Source organism: Leptonychotes weddellii, chromosome 3 (assembly GCF_054177405.1).
Source record: "Leptonychotes weddellii isolate Sample4059 chromosome 3, ASM5417740v2, whole genome shotgun sequence".
NCBI lineage: Eukaryota > Metazoa > Chordata > Mammalia > Carnivora > Phocidae > Leptonychotes > Leptonychotes weddellii.
The window spans coordinates 16483634-16504914 of record NC_138371.1 but is presented as its reverse complement, the minus strand read 5'-3'; the positions used below and the strand labels follow the sequence as shown (position 1 = coordinate 16504914).

Here is a 21281-nt window from a genome sequence, read left to right as displayed (position 1 = left end):
CAAGACCCGGCCCGAAAGAATGCTCGGCGTCTGACCAGAGCAGCTCCCTCGCGCAGCAGCCCCGCCCACCAGGGCGGCCCCGCCCCTACGTAGGGTCCCCATTGGTCAACGTCTCTGAAGGGGCGGGAGGGGGAGGGTGCACGCGGGAAAGGCAAAATACCAGGGCGGAGTCGGCTTGGTCACGTGCTCAGGGCGCGAAATCTGACCGCACGTCCGGCCGGAGACCTTGACCTCCACGGAACCACAGCTAGGAAATGACCCTTCCGCTAGCAGGCTAGCTCGGTATATCCAAGTGACGGCATAGACCCACTTTCCTACAGGGCCCGGCCGGCTCCCCGGCCATCAGGGATAATCACACGCACCCCACTCCACTTGTTCCCATCATTCTAGCCGCCGAGAGACAACTAGCGGCGCGAGACAACAAGCCGCGACCTGGTCAAAGTCCCTTTTTTTATTAAGGGTTATCAAGCTGTACACAGTTCCTACGCCTTCCGCTGTGAGCTCGGGCAGCACAGTTGACCACACCCGCAGCGGACCAGATAGGGGCGAGGGGTGGGGTGGAGAGTAGGAGCTGGATCCCAGCATGCAATGCGGCAGCTCAAAGCCTACGGCGAAGGCCTCCTGTCGTCCCTCTGTCCCCCTCTGGAGGACAGCGGGAGGCAGGCCAGAGCTCTCCTGCTGGGAGGTAGACAGCCGAGGGCACAGCCAGTCCAGTCCGTCCTATGTGCAGGCGGTAAGGGGTATAATAAGCAGCAATGGGGACCAGAACGGCCTCAGTCTCCCAGGGGCCCATCCTAAAAGTTGGGAGAGGGCAGCAAAGAATGTCCACCCTGCTCCTGCAATTTAGAAACCTTCCTTCTTAGTGTCAAAAGATAGCATGAGAGGAGCTGGGATCTAGGGCCTCCGCACCAATGCAAAGCAAAAGCTGAACAGAATGGGAGCAAGCGAACAGAACCAGAGCAAGCGGCACACATGCCAGTCATGTGCAGGAAGCGGGAGAGAGGTGAGCAGGCTGCAGCACTGGGAGTGAACTGGGGGTGAGGTAAGGGCCACAGCCTGAGCTGCTCATCTGTTCAGGGTGGGGGAGGGAGGCTGCAGAGGCTGAGGGTCTGGGCCCAACCTCCCCACTCCACAGTTGGCACGGGTTCTCCCTGCTTGGCAGCTTCTCTGGTGGGCAGTCCTCTGGAGACTTGCAGGGGTGGGTGCAAAGGTAGTAGTACTGGGGCTGGGCTGGGGACCAGTTTCTAGCACCACACTCTGAGCCAAGGGGGTTCCTGGGGATGAGGCTGGAGTCCTGTGTGCCTTGGTTCCTGGGCCCCCATCTCTCCTGGGGCTGTGGCAAGCCCAGCGCTGGCACCTCCCTTGGCCAGGCAGACACACAGACACCACACACGTGGAGCCAGGCAACACTCAGAGGAGCCCTCCATGGCAGGCGGATGGGATGGCAGGGCGACAGCGGCCTCCATCCTGGGACATAGGGACCCTCTCAGCCTTGTCTATACCTGTGGAGAGAAACGGGTTAGTAGTGGAGATAATCTTCTGCTAACTGCTTACCCAAAAAACAGCTTGGAGATAAAGGAAAAGGAAAGCTTGATTCCTGGGGAGGAACTCATAGGGAAAATCAAGCCCTGGATTTCAGAGAAGGTGAGGCAAGAAACGGCAGTGTATTTTGGAGGGGGAGGAACAGTATCTCTGCACGAGCGGCCTGCCTTCTCTCACATGAGACTTTGATCGTGGCCTGGAAGTTACTACTTCCTGTAGCAGTCGTTCTCCGGTCCTGAAGCCCTTACCTTGTGCACCTGAGGGGGAAGCTCATCCTCCGAGCCCTCCTCGGGCACCGGTTCTGGGTGCCTGGATGCTGACTGCCCGTCTTCAGCCCACCCTCCAAGGGGCAACCGAGAGAAGTGAGAGGGAGCCCGGGGTACTGTGCCAGGATCTAGAGACACAAGTAAACATACTCTTAGAATGAACACAAACAGAAATGTGGAGAAAGGTTCTGGGGCTGTTCAGGGTCAGGGTGAGGGTTAGTCTCTTTGGGCCTGACCGCTCTGACCTCCTTCCTCCCCAGGAGGCCCCCCGAAGAGCCACCTTTCCCTGAAGGCTCTGTACCCTCCTGGACTCCCGCTGGATACCTGTGATACCCCCGTAGCGCCTCTGGAAGCCCCCCTGCAGGGCGGTGGTCTCGGGTGCTCCGGGCCGGGCTGCAGCACAGGGATAGCTAGCCGAGCGAGGGATAGGTTGGGAGGCCCGGGAGCCCTCTGCCCCCTCTTCAGGGGCGCTCTCCCCACTCTCATCGCTCTCCCGGCGGTGCCACACGTGCCGCTCAGGTTCGGCCTGGGCCTGCTGCTTGTGGAGCTGAGAGGTGGAGGCGGGGGGGGGGGGGGCTCATTAGGTGGGGACAGAGTATCTGAAACAGATGCCCTCCACCATGCTATCCTCCAGTTCCCATTTTTACCATCTCACCTAGAATCAGTGACCCAGAGTAACTACCACGTTAACAGTGTGTACCACACATATGACGTCTTACACGTTAAATTCTCAGCACATCCCTGGAACCTAGTCATTTGAGTCAAGAACAAATTGGGTGCATATGTAAGTGCCAGGCACTCTTTCAAGGTGCTGGGAAGACAGCAGTGAACAGAACAGACAAAAATCCCAGCCCTTGTATGGCTTCTATGCTGGGCGTGGAGGCGGGCGGTTATAGACAATAAAATAAAAAAGGAAAAAAATGCAGTATGTCAGATAAATGCTATGGAGAAAAATAAAGCAGGAAGATTCAGGAGGGTGGCCAAGGGAGGCTCTTTTGGTCAGGATGGCCAGAGACGGTCTCATTGAAGAGGTAAGAACAGGTGAATAAAGGAGGGAGCCATATGCCTAGCTCAGGGAAGTGGATTCTTGGCAGCGAAAACAACCAGTGTGTAAAGGGCCCTGGATGACAATAAACTTGGCTAAAAAGGATGGTAAAGGGGTATATGCGGGAATGGAGATCAGAGTAGGGGAATGGCAGAGAAGGGTTCCAAACCCACATCTTGCTTTTCCACGCCTAAAACCCTCTATTTGTCAGTGGCCACCTTGATTCCGTGGCTCGGGCCCTTCCTGCCCACTCACCTGGTGCATATAGAGGGCATGCAGGCTCATCTCGGTGGATGCGTATTCCGACAGCACCAGGCTCTGCAGCTGTCCTTCCCACACACTGCTCCCGGAGCTGGCTGTCCTGGCATCCACCCTGTCCCTCCCGGCACAGACAGGAGCCGTCAACATTTCTGAGACCCGCAGAGGTTGCTGGGGGCTACTGCCATGCCCTCCCATCGTGGCCCCCCCTCTACTTACCCAGAGCCTGTCATGGTGCTGGGAGCTCGGCCTGTGGGCACCTGACTGGGGTGCAGAGGGGAGAAGGAGCGCAGGGCAGAGGCAACTTCAGCCCTGTGCCTGGAGCCCTGCAGGTCTCTGGGCAGTGGGGGACCCCGGCAGGATGAGCCGGCTACCACATTTGCGATAAGGCTCAGTGGCTGTGAAAGAAAGGGGTGGGTAGAGTTCCCAGGGCAGGAGGGAGGCCGCAGGGTCCCTCAGTGTTCTGGATGTCAGGACCCCAGGGCACAGATTGAACAGACAGAAGGAAACCAACCGGGTAGGTAGGCCCTTCCACCCCAAGCCCAGTCCTCAACTCCCAGCACCTGGAGTCCACTCTGCCCGCTGTCATCTCCCAGTCCCCAGGAACACACCTCAGACTCGGACTGTAAGGACTGGATGGACGTAAAGAGGGCATTTTCAGGGAGCAGACCCCCTTGGGCGAGGCCGGCAGCTGCTCCGTCCCGCTGAACCTGTTCCTTGAGGAAGCCGAGGAAGGCCGTGCTTTCACGCGGCGGCTGCCAGCCGGGGTTGGTGATGGCAAAGTGCATGAGTGACAGCTCTGTCTTCCCATCCTCGGCTTGCTGGTACACCGAGGCCTCTGTCTGCCCACCGGACAACCACTGCACAAGGGAGGCTACAGTGAGGGGGGCTGCCATATCTTGTCCCGGGCCCCGGGGCCCACCCCAGGGACGGTCGCACACTGGGCTAGCTGCTTGGTTTGTGCCTTTCTCAAGGGAACTTGGCCAGAGGTGCAAGCTGAAGGCTAAAATCCAGCCCAAGCTCCTATTTACCAAGCAGGGCTGCCTTCTGGCGATGCACTGGCTCAGAGGGGTGTCTTTCTGCAATCGGCCCAGAGACATCGTATGTGTCAGCATCACCTCTGGCCACCTGCCCTTGTCCTCCCCGGTACCTGGGGATGCCCATGCTGGCGAACGTCCATCTGAGCGAAGGAGCAGGTGTCTCCAACACCTACGACCTCCACAGTGAAATTGCGGAAGAAGTCTATGATCTCCAGGGCCCGTGGGCGCAGGCAGAAGATGAGGATGAGGGGTGTGACAATGGGGCTCAGTAATTCCTCCAAGATGAACACCTAAAAGGTGAGGGGGGGACCCAGGTCACAGGAGAGCAGGAGGGATCCCAGCCCTCACCACCAAGCTATCAGCCAGTCTCTAAGAGGCCCTAACTCCAACTCCACTCACTGCCTTGTACTGGAAGAGCTGGGCAAACTCGTCCCGGGTCTGCGAGCGGTGGGCATTACCCTGCCAGTGGTCAGGCATGTAGTGGATGTGCGCGAGGATCACGCGGAGCAGCTGCTCGGGGCAGAACACCATGTGCTGGTCCGGGATAAAGGACCTGCGGGAATGGGGGTCACGGTGAGAGGGAAGCCTTTCCCAGGGGCGCTAGTGGGCTTGCCCCCGCCTGCCGCCCTGGCCCACCTGCACACGGTCACGGTGACCCCCAGGAGTGTGACGGTGGTGAGGACGTGTTCCACGGCCAGCACGTCTTCGTCGTAGATGGTGAGGGCGATAAGCACGGCCAGGATGGAGCCAGCGAAGAAGGCGCCATTCTTGGCCAGCAACGTCAGCAGAGGGGACAAGAAGCAATTCATGTACTTGGAGGCGGGCTTGTAGCCTCGGTTGAGGCGGGACTGCAGCTCGTGTTCCAGCTCGTTGAAGTGGCGGAGGTAGCAGCGGCCGTAGAGGGACCAGCAACGTGCTCCCAGGGCCCCGGGCTCCCGCTTCAGCACCTCTGCGTAGCTGAAGAAGGCATAGAGGATCTGCCAGATGAGGATGAGGGGGCACAGCAGGAAGTTGGCGATGCCGATCCACAGGATGCGGTTGCTGAGGCGCTGGGCCAGCTCGAGCCGTTGCCCCCCACGTTTGTACTCGGCCTTGAGGCTCCATTCATTGAGAAACAGAGAGCCAGGTCCCCAGAAGAGGATCAGCTCGAAGTTGTACTTGAGGCCACGGGTGAAGAAGACGGCCTCCCCCAGGCCGGGCAGGCGGAAGCGCAGAGGCAGGAGGGATTTGTTAACCAGGGCAACCATGTAGTTCTGGAAACGGAGGATGCGATGGTAGATGTCCAGCTCTGTCAGCTCGCGCTTGTGGATGCAGATCTGGTGCTCCTTCTGGGTCTGCACAATCCGGGCCTGCACTTCCTGCCACGTGCAGTATGGGAGGGCAGACTGTGGGGTGGGAGAGAGACACGGTGGGGAAGGCGGGCTTGTTGCCTGGACTCCTCCTCGCCCCGCATTAGCTGTGAGGCCCTGTGCTTTGCTGGGTGGAGCCTTTAAGCAAAGGCTCCCTGACCTGCCAGTGATGGATGAGGGTGCCCGAAGCCCAGCAGTACGCCCCACCCCTCCCAAGCCGCAGAAGGCACACTGGGCTGTGGCGCGCTAACTGCCCAACTTCCCCAGTCTCACCATGGGGATACGCAGAGCGTGCAGGTAGAAGGAGTGGATCTCCCAGTAGCAGCAAATGTTATAGATGAACTTGATAAGCCGATGGATCCAGAATACAGCGGCGATGACCAAGATGGTGATAAGGGAGCCATTTTCCTGAATCCTGGTGGGGAAAAGGAAGGGGGGGGTGGCGGGAGGGGAGGCCCTTGAGGAGTCTTGGCAAACAGGATGCTATCCTGAAGGATATGGCGAGGCTGAGCCCGAGTCTGTGTTCTGGGGAATGTGCCACCGTCTCACACTCCATTCCCCACCTGCTAGTGGAACTCTGGCTCTGGTGTCCTCTGAGCTGTGGCCCTTACCTGGCACTACAGACCTGGGCGGGCAAAAAGGCGTCTGGCAGAGTGACCTTGACAGGCTCGGTAGGGTGAAGACTATGGTTCACCATCTTGTTGGCAAATAGGATGTCGTAGTCCACACAGCTGACCAGGAAGGTGGTGAAGGCAACCACAAAGAGGAACTGCCTGGGGAATTGGGAAGAGGGGCCACAGTCCAAGAGTTGGAGAGGCACCAGTGAAACAGTGTGGGAAAAGGGAAGAGTCTGGAAGCAGCAGAACAAGACTGGAGAGCAGCCTCTGGGGACGAGCAGGGGCTGGAGAACTCCCAGTGGGCTCTCTCCACTGCTCAGCCCCCGAGACCTTCTTAGGCCCAAACCAGCTCCTGCTTTTTCCTCTTAGCCTTGGGCGTCACACAACTAGCCTGCTTTCCTCACGGCATAGTAATCTCTGCCACCACTTACTAGACTCAGCTCAAAGACCCTGTGATTGTGGTCTCTGCCACCCAATCCCTGATTTCCTTTTGAGACAGTATTTAGAAGCCCTAAGGGGATTTACAGTCTTTCCTGATTGAGGGAGGGTTTCCCAATCCCATCCTCTTTTTTTTTTTTTTTTTAAAGATTTTATTTATTTATTTGACAGAGACAGCCAGAGCAGGAACACAAGCAGGGGGAGTGGGAGAGGGAGAAGCAGGCTTCCCACTGAGCAGGGAGGCCAATGTGGGACTCGATCCCAGGACTCTGGGATCATGACCTGAGCCGAAGGCAGCCGCTTAACGACTGAGCCACCCAGGTGCCCCCAATCCCATCCTCTTTGGCAAGGCCATATGGCTCCTTCTTTTTTAGAAAGCGCTCTGCCCTCCTAGGTGTAACTAAGGCAGAACACACACTTTTCTTAAGTGGCTGGCATCTCTGAGACCTCCTGACCGAACCATGCCCATTCCATCGGAGCACTGATGAGCTGATGAAATGGTCAAGTCTGAGTTCTCTTCATGGAAGAGAAGAGGATTTGGGAAGAATTCCTTATAAGGGAGATAAAAAAAAGTGATTGTAAATTTTGGTGCCACACCCAGTCCCTGAGCTCTAAAATTAGTCTGCAGGGTTTTGAGCCGGGAACTGAGCTGCACTGGCTGGTACGGCCAGGGCTGAGCTCAAGAAGAGGAAAGACTGAGAGGCGGTCCTTCCCCACATCACCGTCCCTTCTTAGACTTACATGAGCTCAAAGATCTCCCCGATGAGCATGCAAGTGAAGCCATTCTTCTGGTGTAGATTATAAACGTATAATTGTCAAGAAAAATGTGGTTGACAGAGACAGCACTTAGGAGCACAGACTTTGGGGGTCACATGCCCGAACTTAACTCCTGGCTCTATGACTTTCTAGCTGTGTGACTTTGGCCAAATTTACTTAATATCTCTCAACTTTCGTCTGCAGTGGCACTTTGGAAATAATAGCACCCGTCTCAGAGGATTATTAGGCATGAGATAATGGGCATAAAGTATTTAACACAGAGCTGACACAGAGTAGGTCAAAAGATATTAATTATTATAGTTATTAGCATCCTGTCAAAAAGAAAGATCACCTTTAGAGAGGTTCCTTATGAACTGACACCACAAAGTGAAAGGCACATAGCTCTTGGGAAATGCAGGCTTATCATTATCTATAATGATCCTTATTTCCCCAGCCTCTTTCAGCCTTAAGAAGAGTTCCATCTCCCTTCCGGGGATTAGAATCAAACCCACCCCAACTTCCCATCCGGAGCCCAGCTTAGATGGGGGCTAAGGGTCCCAGAGCTCCCACGCAGAGACACAAAGGATATTCGAGAGAAGAAGAGGTCAAGGTTTTCAATGTGGTGCCAGGGTGCTGTGGGCACAGGAGTAGAGATGTCAGAGCCCTGAAGGAACAGGAGCCCCTTGCTCCCTCCGTCGTGTTCCTCCACCTGCGCCCGCCCCAGGCCCCGGCTCCGCTGTCAGGTCCAAGAACTCACATTTGCTCCCCTCAGGGACGTGCACCAATAGGTCCTCCTCTCCAGGGGGTGAATCACTGTAGGAAGCCTCAAGGCGCTGGTATTCAGTGTCGAACTGCGCCATCACCACCGCCCCCTGTCCACTTTGTCCCCCTGCAGGGAATGACGAAGAGATCCAGGTTCAGACCGTGGTGCTGCTTGTCTCCTGCCCTGCCTAGCAGACCAGAAAAAGTGAGAAAGAATCTCTGGGCTTGGTCTCTACTCCCAGTCTTCTCGGCTCAAAGGCAGAGGAGTAGTTACCACAGGAGAGCAGTAAGTTCAGAGTCTGGGAGGTCAGTGATTCCCAGAGCCTTTACTGAGTGTCTACTGAGGTCTGGCTGGTCTGCCGCTTTGCGAGGGTGGGGGGTGGGGGGGTGGGGGGTGCTGTTTCATCTTCTACTCAGCGGAGATAAGGGGGCTTCCCTCTGCCCTCCTGGAGAAACCCGGGTCTCCCAAGAGATTTCTGGGAGATTGGAAGCACTTTGTAAACAAAGGTTTGAGATAAGCACATGGCCCTACCAGCTCCATGGGCAGCGTCTGCTCCACTCCAGCCCTTGATGCCCTCGCTCTGCAGCTGCTGGAGGAGAAGATGTCAGGCCCCAGAGAGTGGGCAGTGGGGATAGAAAGAAAGAAACCCAACCCTCCTACCCACCCACCCTCCACTAAGAGGAGGCCAAGCATGGGGCAGGTAGGCTGCAGTGGGGAAGAGGCACTAGGGCTAGATTACTTCCTCTGCTTGTACCATACAGGACCACTCATCCAACTCTAGGATCCCAAGAAGTGGCTTGTTGAGCCTGTAAAGACTGAGTCAGTACAGGCCTGAGGTCAGGCAGCTCCTCTGGACTGTTTTTCCATTGCCCCACCTCAGCCTCAGAAATTAGACAGGCCTCTCGGGGTCCTCAAAGCCCCAAATCCAAAACCCAAGAAGAGTCTCTTCTGAAAAGGGCCTTTCTGGTCAACCTCTTCCCCTGGTTCCCTAGCACCAAAGGCCCACCAGGCAGGCATAGTTCCTGGATGGGAAATCCTGACTGGGTCCGTGTAGACCCAGATCCTGGGCGAACTGTGGGGTCCCTAGGTCCCTGGAGCCAGGCATGTCTAGGCGGCACTCACCCAGTCAGTGCAGACCCTCGGGCCGTGGAACACGACCCAGCCTGGCCCCAGTGGGACTCCCTGGGTTAGTGAGAGCCCTGGGTCCAAAGGAGCTGACCAAACCTTCGGGGAGTTCACCACTCACCGGGTCAGTGTGGACCCAGGGTCATGGAGCCCCGGCTGGCCGGGCCTGGGCTCAGGGTTTCCTGCGGATGTTGGAAGAATCCAGCTAGTCCGACAGCCGATCACCCAGGTGGGCTGGGTTGCCTCCCTACACCCAGCCGCCAAGACCCGAGCCCAGCGCGCCCCAGGGTCGCCCGGCGCCAGGCCAAGGGCTCGGCTCCCAACAGCGGACAACCTCGCGCGCGGCCCCGCCGCCCGCGCGCGCCCCCGCCCGCGCGTCCCCGCCATCAAAACATTCCGGCTGCGCGCCTTCGCCCCTCCCGCGGCGCCCCTTCCCCCGTTACTCGCCGTGAGCTCACTTAGGGCTCCGCGGGCACCCTCCGTCAGGCCCGACCCGGGCCTTGGGAATCCAGTAAACGATCTCGGGTTTCACCTCCGGAACCGTGACCCGAGCGATTCCAGGGGCTCGGTCGGCTCCGCTCGTTTCGCCGGGACCCAGACCTTTAGGCCCGGCGCCTGCCACTCACTGTCACCCGCAGCCAGTCTGGCCAATGAGCATAGGGGGTGGAGACACGACGGCCAATACTCGGCTTCGGGGGCGGGACCAAAGGTTCGAGGTGGGTTTTGGACAGTCAGAGGACCAATAGTGCGCGCTGTGTGGGGCGGGGCTGAGGTGCGGGCGACGCCATTTGTCCCCTTCGCTGCTCCGTAGTGAGGAGATTGTTGTGGTGTTGCAGAAATCCGGGCTTGGAATTGTAAACGTGCGTGCCGCTTGGCTCCCCGGGACCTTTGGTGCCGCTCCTGAGGGTGGGAGCGAGTCCACGCGGTTTAGTCATTGCTGGAGCTCATCGCGCGGGTATCGAGGAGCGGTCGCTTAGGGAACCTCAGTGATTTTTAGCTCTACTGGACTCGATTTGGGAGCTGGTTGCTTCCCCCTTTCACTCTGTGTGGTCCGAGACTGTGCGTTTGAGAAAGCGGCCTGGGGTCACGTATTAACCCCCAGAGCGGACTCCTGGTACCAGAGTGAGGCCCGAAGTGCTTTGCGGCGTGGGGGAGACCAAGTCAGGCAGGCAGGAGACCGGGCGGTAGGATCGCACTCTGGGGAGCTCTGTTTCTGTCCCTTTCTGCTCTAGGAGCTCCTCCTAAAGAATTTCTGCTCAGCTATGTCGCCGGTTTCAGCAGCAACCCAGGTTCCTACGTTGGTCTCCCTCTTTGACCTCAACGCGGATGCTCCGATCCTTCAGGGCCTCAGCCTGGTGAGCCACCCTTCTGGGGAGGCTCTGGCCCAGGCTCTGCGGACTTCCTGTCCAGGTATCTGGGAAGGTTTGGGGAGGACCCACGAGGAACGTGACAGGCTCTTTAGAGCTTATTGATCGTCCAGGGAACACATTCTTATTGATATTCCCCGGTTTAAGAGCCCTTGTTGACATCGCTTTCTACTGGATAAAATTTATCTTAAATTCACTCAATCTCCGGGTTGTTGCCAGCACAGGCCCCCGAATTGTCTCCAAACAAGCCTCTTGCCATTGCTTAGGTCTGGTCACGTTTACAGCACTGCCCGCAAAAAACTTCAAAATTCCTAGATATAGTCCAAATTTAAGTGGTTTCAAAACAAATCATTCGTTCTTAATGAATGTAAAACAATTTTTTGGTTTTTTTACAACCTTAATTTGCCTCTGGCTGTTCTTGAACTTTTTTTTTTAAACAAACCACACCGTAATTGGAAATGTAAGCTAAAAAAAAAACACAGGCATTTGGGAAGTGGTTTTTGCAGTTAAAAATAATCTTAACGTTACCAAAAATTATTTTCTACAGGGTTCCTCTAAACAGTCCCTTTAGTTAATGTCAAGTATTTGATGTGTATTTGTCTCACATCTCTTCAGAAGCATACTTGTATAAAGTGATTACTGTGCTGTTTATCTCGTGATTCCTAGATTGCAAACTCTTTGAAGGAAAGGATGTGCCATCTTTTTCTTTTGTATCCTCCTTTGTATATCAGACACTGAATGTAATTGCAGGTACTGCAGGTTTGTACTCCCTTTCCACCTCTTATTACCCTCCCCTTATTTAGGTTCAGGGGAGACAGCAAGCCCAGAAAGAAAACCATTCCAGGGTCCGCTGGATATTTCAGACAAGTTATTTTGTTCCACTTGTGACCTGAACTTCCACAACCACCAGGAACAGGTAAAAGGCCAGGTGCAGAGCTAAATGGCAGAAGCAAAAGTATAGGGTGGGTGAGGAGAGGCAGACATGTGGTTTGTCTTTCATTAATAAAAGTCGGTGTTTTGACTGAAGCCGTTGGTGTTACCTGGTCATACTTTCTGGGGTTCTGTCATTGGTCTTGGGTACCACAAAGGGCCAGGCTAGGGCATATTTCCACACTCAGCCTCTTTCTTTGCCTCCTACCAGAGGGAACATTATAAGCTTGACTGGCATCGGTTTAACCTAAAGCAACGTCTCAAGGACAAGCCTCTCCTGTCTGCCCTGGATTTTGAAAAGCAGAGTTCCACAGGTGATGGTTGGTAGGAGACCTGTGTTGAGTAGGACATGGGGATGGAGGAAGGCCCTAGTTTAGGAGCTTGGGGAAAGGTCAAAGATGGCACACCAAACTTGTGCACTTCATGTTGTTTTCAGGAGATCTTTCCAGCATCTCAGGATCAGAGGACTCAGACTCAGCCAGTGAGGAGGACTTGCAGATACCGGATGAGGAGAGGGCTGAGTTTGAGAAGCCCAGCAGACCCCAAGGCTTCCACCCCCATCGGGTTCTTTTCCAAAACGCTCGGGGCCAGTTTCTTTATGCCTATCGCTGTGTGCTGGGCCCTCACCAGGCAAGTGGCGGCCCAGGTTGTGGCCAACTGCAACCTTTATGCACTCAGCCTAGGTCTCCCCTAAGCCTGGGCCATTTCTTACTTCTTTTCTTTCTGTTGGATATGGGTATCACCACTGACAGCACAGTCTTGGACTGAATTGGCCTGAATCTGGGGCCCAGTATAATGGAATTAAGTTTGGAAACAGACCAGTCTAGGTTTGAATTGCTGTTCTACCACTTGATTTGACTACCTCTACAAGCCTCAAATTTCCTTGTCTGTAAAGTGGAGACAAGCCTCAGGATGGCTGTAAGAAATGGGATCACGCATGTAAGACACTTGGCACTGGGTTTCTTCCTGTGAGTGCGTGCCATGGGCATGCTTGTGCTGTCCCTCTGTCATCCAGGTGCCCCCAGAAGAACCTGAACTGCTGCTACACAACCTGCAAAACGGAGGTCCCAGACACTCTGTGGTGCTCATGGCTGCAGCTGGGCACTTTGCTGGAGCCATTTTCCAAGGGTGAGAGGGTGCTGCCTGGGGTATAAGGATGCAGTGGGTCCGGTTAGCCTGGGTGTACGGGCTGGTTTCCAGCACTGAGTCTGTGTTGTCTACAGAAGAGACGTGGTGACCCACAAAACCTTTCACCGCTACACAGTGCGGGCCAAGCGGGGCACAGCCCAGGGAATTCGGGATGCCCGGGGTGGGGCTTCTCGTTCTGCCGGAGCCAACCTGAGGCGCCATAATGAAGCCACGTTATACAAGGTGAGTTAGGCGTCTCAGATCTGGTGGTCTGCTAATCTACTTTTTTCCCTCTCATCAAATGTTACAGTGGGGAGCTTGATGCCTGCCTCCTCCCAGTCTTCATTATTTCTGGAAAGGCGAAGGTAGACTAGGGATGGATCCCCAAGAGTCTTCATCCTCTCATTCTTTCTTCCTCTATATTATCTTCTGCTTCCCATTCCTTACACATCATCTGTGGGCTGGTTTTTTGGTTGGAGATTTAAAAATAGCAAGTGAAAATACATGGGTCTGAGTTACTCTCTTCTCTAGGATGTTCGTGACCTGCTGGCAGGGCCAGTCTGGGCTAAAGCGCTGGGGGAGGCTGGGACAGTACTGCTGCGTGCTCCCCGCTCTGGCCGGTCCCTGTTCTTCGGAGGCCATGGGGCACCCCTGCAACGGGGGGATCCCCGACTTTGGGATATCCCCCTCGCTACCCGCAGACCCACCTTCCGAGAGCTACAGCGTGTGCTCCATAAGCTGACCACCTTGCATGTCCATGGTGAGCTTTTGATCCGGATCCCCAGACTCCCTAGATCTTCTTGTACCTTCCAGCCCAAGCCTTGGGTTCTCATTTATACACCCAGACAACATCTTCATTGAGAGAGACCTGGGCTGGCTTCTGCTCAGGTAAACTTGAGAAACATCTTTTGTTTTATGGCAGGAGAAGACCCCCGGGAGACAGTCAGGTTGGAGTCACCTCAGACACACTGGAAGACGAGAGGGGGGAAGAAGGCTATCGAGGCAGAAAGAAAGGTCTCCAGTGATGAAAATGAGGCCCTTGGGCAGAATGAGGAATCTCCCAAACAGGGTTTGAGCACCATCTGGCAACTGTCAACTCTCTCTGGGTGTCTATCCTGGAAATGCAGTGTCAAATCTGCTGTTGCTTCTCTCTTTATAATGAGCCCTTACACAACACATACAGCATTACACACACACACACACACACACACACACACAGATCTGTTATGATAAGGGGCACCTGGTAGCAATTACTGAGACGGGTTTAGTGACCTTTCCAAGCTTCCTGTTCTGTTTTGTTCACTGATGTATCCCCAGTACTTAGAAAACACGAAATAGTACGTGAAACAGATGCTTGTGTGGCACGAATCTCACAAAATTGCTGTCTCACCGGATGCTGCGGTTTGGACTGAGGCCTGCTTTCCCCGGGGCAGACTCAGCGGTTGTGGCTGTCAGTGCTCCCATGCTCTCCCCTGTTGTGTACCATCCTAATGTGGCTCGAGGGGAGAGTCTAAGGACGCTTGTCCCTCCAAACCTTCTGCTGGGTCTTTCCCTCTGAGCTGAGCCTCATTTCTGCATGTGATATTATTGGATTCAGCTCTTGACGTGCTGATCTTGGATGACAAAATACAAATACTTATTTTCATTTCAAGACAATCTGGATTCTCTTTTTATGTACATTCTCATACATCTGGGGCAGCCCACATCCTTCCACCCTCTGTGTATTTCTTTAGGTGGACCTAACATGTAGCATTTTTCCCTAGGTTCAGAGTCGGAGGGAGAGGACAGCTTCCAGGTAGAGTTGGAGCTAGTAGAGTTGACAGTGGGGACCCTGGATCTTCGTGAGTTTGAGGTACTGCCAAAGCGGAGGAGGAGGAAAAGGAATAAGAAGGAGAGAAGCAGAGACCTGGAGGCCGGGGCGCATGGGACTTCTCCCCAGCAACCTCAAGGAGATGATGAGGCCTTCTCACAGTCCGCCCAGGCACACGCAGCCCCTTTGGGGCCTTCCCTGGATGAGGCCAGGACCCCCGATCAGTCAGAGCTCTGGGACATGCTTCTAGCTGCTTGTCGAGCCGGAGATGTTGGGATGTTGAAACTCCAGCTAGCTGCCGGCCCCATAGGCCCTGGAGTTCTGTCTCTGCTCAGTGCCCCCTTGGGCTCCAGTGGCTTCACCCTCCTGCATGCAGCAGCTGCAGCTGGGAGAGGCTCAGTGGTTCGCCTGCTGCTGGAGGCAGGTGCCGACCCTACCGTGCAGTAAGTAAGAGTCCCCAAGCTGAGTGAGCCCTTTGGGGTATAGAGAGGACCGTCTGGAGGCTAACGTTGGTACTGGCTACTTGACGGTATTCCCCTTGATCTGTTCGGGTGAGGTTGGGAGATGCAGGAGGCAAGCTGAACCCATATTTGGGGCTTTTCACACCTAGGGACTCCCGGGCCCGGCCACCATATACGGTTGCAGCTGACAAGCCAACGCGTAATGAGTTCCGAAGGTTCATGGAGAAGAATCCAGATGCTTACGATTACAGCAAGGCTCAGGTCAGCTGGAAAAGGAAGCGGCAGCAGAGTAGGAAGGCAGCCTAGATCCTGGCTAAGATCTTTTGTACTTTCTTCTAGTTTTCCTAGGACAGTTTGTATGGGTCTTACCTTACACCTCCCCGGAAATCCTCCAGGTGCCAGGGCCACTGACGCCAGAAATGGAGGCACGGCAGGCTATGCGGAAAAGGGAGCAGAAGGCTGCCCGGCGGCAGCGGGAGGAACGGCAGCGGAAGCAGTGGGAGCAGGAGGAGAAGGAGCACCAAGAGCAGCAGCGCTTTGCCGCCCTCAGCGACCGAGAGAAGGTGAGGCCGGAGCTTCTCTCTTCCGCAGCCCCGATTTCCTTAGAGGTTTGACCCCTTCCCAGTGTGCAGCTGTCCCTTGGGCACCCTGTCCGCCACTGAGCCCTTGTCCTTAACAAGACTTCTCTTTCCCTCAGAGGGCTCTGGCCGCAGAGCGCCGGCTGGCTGCCCAGCTGGGAGCCCCACCCCCGCAGACCCCCAGCTCTGCAGCCCTCAGTGGTCCGTAAGTGCAGGGGCAGGCGTGATGACCAGGCCAGGAGTGGGCAAGTAGAATGAGTGCTGCCGAGTACCTCAGAAAGGTTGTCGGGGGTGGGGGGTGCTGGAGATGTTCTGGGAACCCTCTGGAGCAAAACCGGAAATGGCCCGAGGGGTGGGGAGAGCTTGGATTGGAAAGTTTCTGGGGTACCTGTTCAGCCATCTGTCTTCCTCTTGTCCAGACGCTGCTGGAGCTGTGGGACATCCCTCCAAGGCCTCACTCCCTTTCACTATCTTGACTTCTCTTTCTGCTCCACACGCTGCCTCCGGGATCACCGCTGCCAGGCCGTCAAGCCCTCTTCCTGATCTCTTACGGCTGCACCTGGAGCCAACTCGGCCTGGAGAGGGTGCATTCACACTAGCCCTAGGTTTCTTCTTTCCCGTGAAACAGGAGTATTTGGAAGATTAGGAAGGACACTCAGGAACCAGGGCAAAGACAGGGCCACAGAGGGGTGCGGAGCTGGGACTGTCTCTGGAACTTTAATCACAATAAAGTTTGGCAAGGAAATTGCACTTGGACTTGCATTTGGGCCTTGTGGCCTTTGGTTCCTTGTGGTCACCATGGCCAGCACCAAGGGATCCTGCCCACTCCATGTCCCAGGTCCAAGGGTTACCTTTCTTTCAGTGCCCACTTAACTCCATTGGTTCAAAGGCACTTTGTGTATCAGCTGAGAGGGAATAGATGTATGTCTTATGCAAGGTGCTGTTGAGGATAGGCCTATCCAGAAACTGGATTTGGGGCTGAGGAGGCACGTTTTCTAGCTCCAGCACTGTGATTTTGTTGAGGGCTCCCCCAGAAAGCAGCAGGGGTCTTGGCACATAGAGGGTCTCTTGTGGCCCCCGCTTTGTCCAGTACCGGCCCAAGTTAAACCCGTTGATCCAGACTTGGCCCTGGGGAAGAGAAAAGAGAGCGGAAAATAAAAGGGTCAGCTCTCAAGGGGGTAGAATCATCCCCTTTTGGGTTTCTTTCTTTTCTTTTCTTTTTAAAGATTTATTTATTAGCGAGAGAGAGAGAGTGCAGCGGGGAGGGGCAGCAGGCAAGGGAAAGAGAATCCCAAGCAGACTCCACGTGCTGAGCATGGGGCTTGACGCGGGGCTCGATCCCACGACCCCGAGATCACAACCTGAGCCGAAATCAAGAGTCAGATGCTCAACCGACTGAGCCACCCAGGAGCCCTTCCCTTTTGGGTTTCTAATCACGGATAATTTCTGCTCCCCCCTCCTTCATGATTTTCCTCTCATCACTCTGACCCCACAGTCAGCAGTACCTTGGTCCATCCAGGTAGAAAGAGAAAAGTGTCCCCGCCTTCTCCTAAAATTGGAAACGTTGTGGAGTAGAAGGTGGGGCCAGAGGGAACTTGAGGACGTGACCTTTTCATCAACTGGAGGGGAAACCACCACTTTACAAGCTTATCAACTTTCAGAGGGAACATCAGCCACTGGGTGAGGACTGTTTGCCCCAGAATTGGGGGTTCTAACAGGCCCTGTGAAGAAGGCAAATGAAAACTCATCATTCCTTAAGCTCTTAAGTCCACACTGTCCCTAATCAAGCCCTGGGGTGCAGCTGGTGGCCATGTCTGGACCCCCACAAGCGACTACTTTGCTGCCTGACTCCTAAGCACAGGGCTCTTGTTTGTCCTCCATTAGGCCCCTATTTTCCCAAGGGAGTTTGGTCAGTAAGAGTCTGGAAGAGAAGGGGTGGGCAAGGCTAGCTCACCTTGAAGTCACTGCTGTTAGACCCGAAACTGAGCCTCCCCATGTTCTCCAGTAAGATGTCCACTTTGGCCCCTACTTTCCCCATCAAAAATAGTTGGTGTTTCATGTTTCGTTCCAGAACACCCTGAAACACCTGTGGATAAGACGAGCTGTGAGAGGAAGGGCTCGGCATCTAACTCATGGGCATGACAGAGGAAGCTATGGTAGTTAGCACACGTATTTGGAGAGCAAAAAGAATGTAGCCTATCTGTCAGTTACCCACGCATTCTGGAACCTTAGCCTCAGTCAAATTCTTCCTCATCCCAGCTTATCCGTGGCCCCCCCTGCAAATGGAGGCAGACAGCGGGAAAAGGCAGATAAGGGGAACTTAAGGCTAAAGGGTGCTAGGGAGAAGAGACAGGCGCACAGGGTAACCTAGAATTAGGTCCTTACCCCATCTACCATCACATAGGCACGGTCGTGGACTCCATTGTTAGGCACCCAGAACTGTGTTGGCTCAGAAACAGTATAGGTCAGATAGGTCCGGTACAACACAAAGCCACGGTCCTGGGTATGGAACAGTAAGTACTTAAGATGACCTGAGAGGTCAGAGAGGATACTATGGCGAAGATGCGCAGCTGAGGGAACCACTGGCTACAGCTGTTGAGGAAAGCTGCCGTGCCTACTGGATGTGGGATTATGCCTTACCTGTTTGACAGCCTCAAAGGACATTGGCAAGATTGAACGGATGGGCCCTTGGGGGCACAGGAAGTCTAGGAAAGCCAGCAAATCCCCATCCTATTAGAATAAGGAGAAGATATTAGAATAAAAGGGAAGTTCCAGAATAGAGGGCAGAATGGCTGGGCCATTTAGAGAACAAAGGGGTAGGATCAAAGAAAAGATGAGGAAGAGCTTACCAGATGCAGGGTCAGAGGTCCAAACATCATCTTGGGGCTGGGGGGAGGTAAAGGTCCCAAGGGAATTTCCTGGAACTGAGCCCAAATTCCCTCAGGAGCCATAGGAAAACCACACAACCCCTATTCCAAGACCCTAGCACACACACAACCCCTATTCCAAGACCCTTGCACAGGGTTCTCAACCTGGGGTCCAGGGAAGGGCTTCAAGGGGTCATGAAGATCTGTAATTTTGCACATGCTTGAGTGTATCTTCCCAGGTAGTCCCATCTGGGTAGCTGGGAAATGGTTCTGTGGGCTCCATGGCCCAGACAACAATCTGATTTATGGGATCCCATTACAAACAATTTAGGTACTCCCTTTCCCCAATTTAGTAAGAGCCTTTGGCGCTTAATGAAGTGGTAGGGCACCTCGCTGATGACGTTTCGAAGAGCAAAAAGCTTAGGTGTGGGGTCCCCTGCTTCAGATATTGGTGCATCGTAGTCATAGCTGGTAGTAATTGGAAGAAAGCGTCCCTTCTCATCAGCACCTGGGGTCAAACCAATTTCCTTCATTCAGTGTCTTTCAAACAATAGGCACTAAGCAAAGACATTCATGCAGAAAATTTTGCCATCAGAGGGAGCAGTGGTGGCCACATCCAGCTTCTAGACCTCCTAATCTACCCAGCCCTAGGATTTTAATTCCTTGATGCCTCCCTGCCTCCACCCCAGGGACCATCTGGACTCACCATTCCAGAATCCAAAGTTGGTACCTCCGTGGAACATGTACCTGAAGTGGGGGAAGGTGGAGGGAAAGGCAAAAGCTGACCCACTGAATCATTTTTATCCCCAACACCCTGTTACGGCTTCATGTTGACCCCCGTGTCTCCAGTTACATGTTCACACTGGCTCCCAGCTTCAGCATGTTCTCTAGGCCTGTGGTCACAGCCAACACGGACCGCGTGGAGTGATTCTGGCCCCAGTAATCCAGCCAGCCTGTGTAGTACTCGGAGTTCACCTAAAACGTGGAGTGAAAGCCGGGAGCAGGATAGGAACTGAGCTCGACCCATTCCCAACCCTGACTCCAGCTTTGATTGCCCTCTCCTCCAGCTCCTCACCAGTGGCCCACGGGGTTCATACTTCCGCAGCAGGGCAAAGATTTTGGTCATGTTGTCAGCTGCAGAAAGGAGGTGAAGGTGAAAGATAAACATAGAAGAGACGCTCCCCCTTCCCCAGACTCCACTCCACCCTTGCTCAGGAGACCTGGGCCAAAATCCACAGTGGTATAGAGTCCCTGGAGGGAGCCACATTTGAGTCCTTCAGGCCCATCTGTGGTAAAGAGCAAGATCCTGTCTCCTAGCAGTGCACGGAAGAGCCCAGCCAGGTGCCTCATGTAGCTGAGGTCACAGGCTCTGTAGCTACCATATTCATTCTCCACCTGCCAGGGAGAAGGAAAAGTGGAGCTTGGCTATGCAGTGGAGGTTAGGACCCCCGGCGCCTCCTTCCCCTTGCCCGGTCAACTTGTACCTGAATGCTAATGATGTTGCCCCCATTGTGGTAGAGCCATGGATATAACTTGGGCAGCAAGACCTTGAACCAGGAGTCCACTGCGGCAAGAAAGTCTAAAGGAAGGAGCAGTAGTCTGCACATTAGGACACCACCTTCACAGCCCCCACCCATCAAGGCCAGCAACCTCAGTGCTGCCTGAACCCTGGGCTACAGTTTGCATCCCACCGTCCACAAATGATTCTGAGCATCAGTGACTCTGAACCCTGAGCACTTGTGAATTTGCATGGCAAGGCCATCTAAGCACAGGAAACCTTAAAGCAGTGTTTGTAAATTTAATTTTTAAACATAAGAAAAATGTTAGGGACGCCTGGGTGGCTCAATCAGTTAAGCGTCTGCCTTCAGCTCAGGTCATGATCTCAGGGTCCTGGGATCGAGTCCCGCATCGGGCTCCTTGCTCAGCAGGGGGCCTGCTTCTCCCTCTGCCTGCAGCTCCCCCTGCTTGTGTGCTCTCTCTTTCTCTCTCTGACATATAAATAAATAAAATCTTTAAAAAACAAGAACACTGAATTCCTTTACATTTTGTGTTCTGTATAAAGGGTGTCCAGATGTAACTGCCTCCTTTAATCCAAGCATATGTTAAATCTTATTCAACAAATATTTATGGGTGCTTACTGTGCACCAAGCAATGTTCTAGGTGTTAGGGATACAGAATAGAACAAAATAGATAAAAGTCTCTGCCCTTGTGGAATTTCTTTCCCAATGAGGAAGGCAGACAATAAATAAATTGCTAAAATATATAGTATGTTAGTGCCAAGGAGAAAAAATAAAGCAGGGAAGAAGGATATAAAATGGTGGGGGAGCTTAAATTTTAGAGAGTAGCCCAGGGCAGGCCTCACTGAGAAGGTGATTCTGCAGGAAGATAGCAGTAGCACTGAGTGCAAAGGCCTCAAAGCAGGAATGTACTTGGTGGGTTTGAAAAACAGCAATGAGGTCAGCGTGAACAATGATGAAAAGAGTAGAGGTCAGGGAGGTGACAGGGCCAATTAGGTAGGACCTAATATGAAGGCCATTTTAAGGAATACATGGTTCATATTCTGAATGAGATGAGAACCTATTGGAGAGGTTTAAGCAGTGAAATGCCATGATCTGAGATATGTATTTAACTTCTATTTTAATAGGATTACCCTGTATCGAGAACAGAGGAGTAGGGGCAAAGAAGGGAAACCAGTAAGTAAGCTATTAAAGTAGTCCAGGTGGGAGAGGTGGTTTGGATTAGTGAGGGTGATGAAAAGTAGCTGAATTCAATATATTTTGAGAGTAAAGCAGCAAGGTTTTCTGATAGGTTGAATGTGAGGTGGGAGAGAAAGGCATGAAGAATTACACCACAGTGCTTAGCCTGATTAGTTAGAAAATGGAGTCACCATTAACTGAGAGGAGATCATAGGAATAGCTGGGGGAGTGGCAGGCAGAGGGAG

General features: G+C 54.0%; 3 protein-coding genes across 12 annotated transcripts; 1 reads left to right on the top strand and 2 right to left on the bottom strand.

The window, feature by feature from the left end:
• Positions 1 to 436: 436 nt before the first annotated feature.
• ATG9A (autophagy related 9A) lies at positions 437 to 9827 on the bottom strand. 9 transcript variants are annotated; one of them, XM_081813567.1, is made up of 17 exons: positions 9658 to 9827; positions 9321 to 9381; positions 8606 to 8663; positions 8069 to 8200; positions 7901 to 7944; positions 7297 to 7361; positions 6112 to 6273; positions 5774 to 5915; positions 4788 to 5536; positions 4551 to 4704; positions 4262 to 4441; positions 3723 to 3971; positions 3331 to 3509; positions 3109 to 3226; positions 2133 to 2355; positions 1791 to 1936; positions 437 to 1502 (listed from the first exon to the last, which is right to left on the bottom strand). In XM_081813567.1, the coding sequence occupies exons 4-17, from the start codon at positions 8169 to 8171 to the stop codon at positions 1497 to 1499; spliced, it is 2520 nt and encodes an 839-aa protein (XP_081669693.1). In that variant the 5' UTR covers positions 8172 to 8200; positions 8606 to 8663; positions 9321 to 9381; positions 9658 to 9827; the 3' UTR covers positions 437 to 1496. The 9 variants fall into 9 exon arrangements, with proteins under 9 accessions (XP_081669693.1, XP_081669694.1, XP_081669696.1 ...); XM_081813568.1 differs by having other exon boundaries at positions 8606 to 8660; XM_081813570.1 differs by lacking the exon at positions 9321 to 9381 and having other exon boundaries at positions 9647 to 9827.
• A 138-nt stretch (positions 9828 to 9965) lies between these two features.
• ANKZF1 (ankyrin repeat and zinc finger peptidyl tRNA hydrolase 1) lies at positions 9966 to 16223 on the top strand. Of its 2 annotated transcripts, XM_006742889.3 has the most exons (14): positions 9966 to 10059; positions 10432 to 10609; positions 11370 to 11482; positions 11708 to 11810; positions 11933 to 12126; positions 12512 to 12624; positions 12720 to 12867; positions 13156 to 13384; positions 13547 to 13693; positions 14388 to 14877; positions 15045 to 15156; positions 15291 to 15458; positions 15593 to 15678; positions 15893 to 16223. In XM_006742889.3, exons 2-14 carry the CDS (start codon positions 10462 to 10464, stop codon positions 16014 to 16016), a joined length of 2175 nt encoding a protein of 724 aa, XP_006742952.1. In that variant the 5' UTR covers positions 9966 to 10059; positions 10432 to 10461; the 3' UTR covers positions 16017 to 16223. The 2 variants fall into 2 exon arrangements, with proteins under 2 accessions (XP_006742952.1, XP_081669688.1); XM_081813562.1 differs by lacking the exon at positions 12720 to 12867 and adding an exon at positions 12935 to 12989 and having other exon boundaries at positions 9998 to 10609.
• Positions 16172 to 20166, bottom strand: GLB1L (galactosidase beta 1 like). Its single transcript, XM_081813563.1, has 12 exons — positions 19825 to 20166; positions 19561 to 19735; positions 19416 to 19474; positions 19194 to 19315; positions 19047 to 19087; positions 18730 to 18848; positions 18323 to 18397; positions 18114 to 18203; positions 17859 to 17972; positions 17428 to 17559; positions 16979 to 17194; positions 16172 to 16601 (listed from the first exon to the last, which is right to left on the bottom strand). The coding sequence occupies exons 1-12, from the start codon at positions 19975 to 19977 to the stop codon at positions 16332 to 16334; spliced, it is 1566 nt and encodes a 521-aa protein (XP_081669689.1). The 5' UTR covers positions 19978 to 20166; the 3' UTR covers positions 16172 to 16331.
• Between the last annotated feature and the right edge of the window lie 1115 nt (positions 20167 to 21281).

What these genes read in the sequence shown, in the direction of transcription:
- ATG9A (XM_081813570.1), bottom strand. Translation starts at nt 8,171, where the DNA reads ATGGCGCAGTTCGACACTGAATACCAGCGCCTTGAGGCTTCCTACAGT. An exon ending in CGTCCCTGAGGGGAGCAAAT is followed by an intron (nt 7,945 to 8,068) that starts GTGAGTTCTTGG and finishes CTGTGCCCACAG; the next exon opens with CACCCTGGCACCACATTGAA. An exon ending in GTCACCGTGACCGTGTGCAG is followed by an intron (nt 4,705 to 4,787) that starts GTGGGCCAGGGC and finishes CCATTCCCGCAG; the next exon opens with GTCCTTTATCCCGGACCAGC.
- ANKZF1 (XM_006742889.3), top strand. Translation starts at nt 10,462, where the DNA reads ATGTCGCCGGTTTCAGCAGCAACCCAGGTTCCTACGTTGGTCTCCCTC. An exon ending in GGTGCCGACCCTACCGTGCA is followed by an intron (nt 14,878 to 15,044) that starts GTAAGTAAGAGT and finishes TTTCACACCTAG; the next exon opens with GGACTCCCGGGCCCGGCCAC. An exon ending in CCCTCAGCGACCGAGAGAAG is followed by an intron (nt 15,459 to 15,592) that starts GTGAGGCCGGAG and finishes TCTTTCCCTCAG; the next exon opens with AGGGCTCTGGCCGCAGAGCG.
- GLB1L (XM_081813563.1), bottom strand. Translation starts at nt 19,977, where the DNA reads ATGGGTGGGGGCTGTGAAGGTGGTGTCCTAATGTGCAGACTACTGCTC. An exon ending in GCAACATCATTAGCATTCAG is followed by an intron (nt 19,736 to 19,824) that starts GTACAAGTTGAC and finishes TCTCCCTGGCAG; the next exon opens with GTGGAGAATGAATATGGTAG. An exon ending in TTCTACCTGGATGGACCAAG is followed by an intron (nt 16,602 to 16,978) that starts GTACTGCTGACT and finishes TCTCTTCCCCAG; the next exon opens with GGCCAAGTCTGGATCAACGG.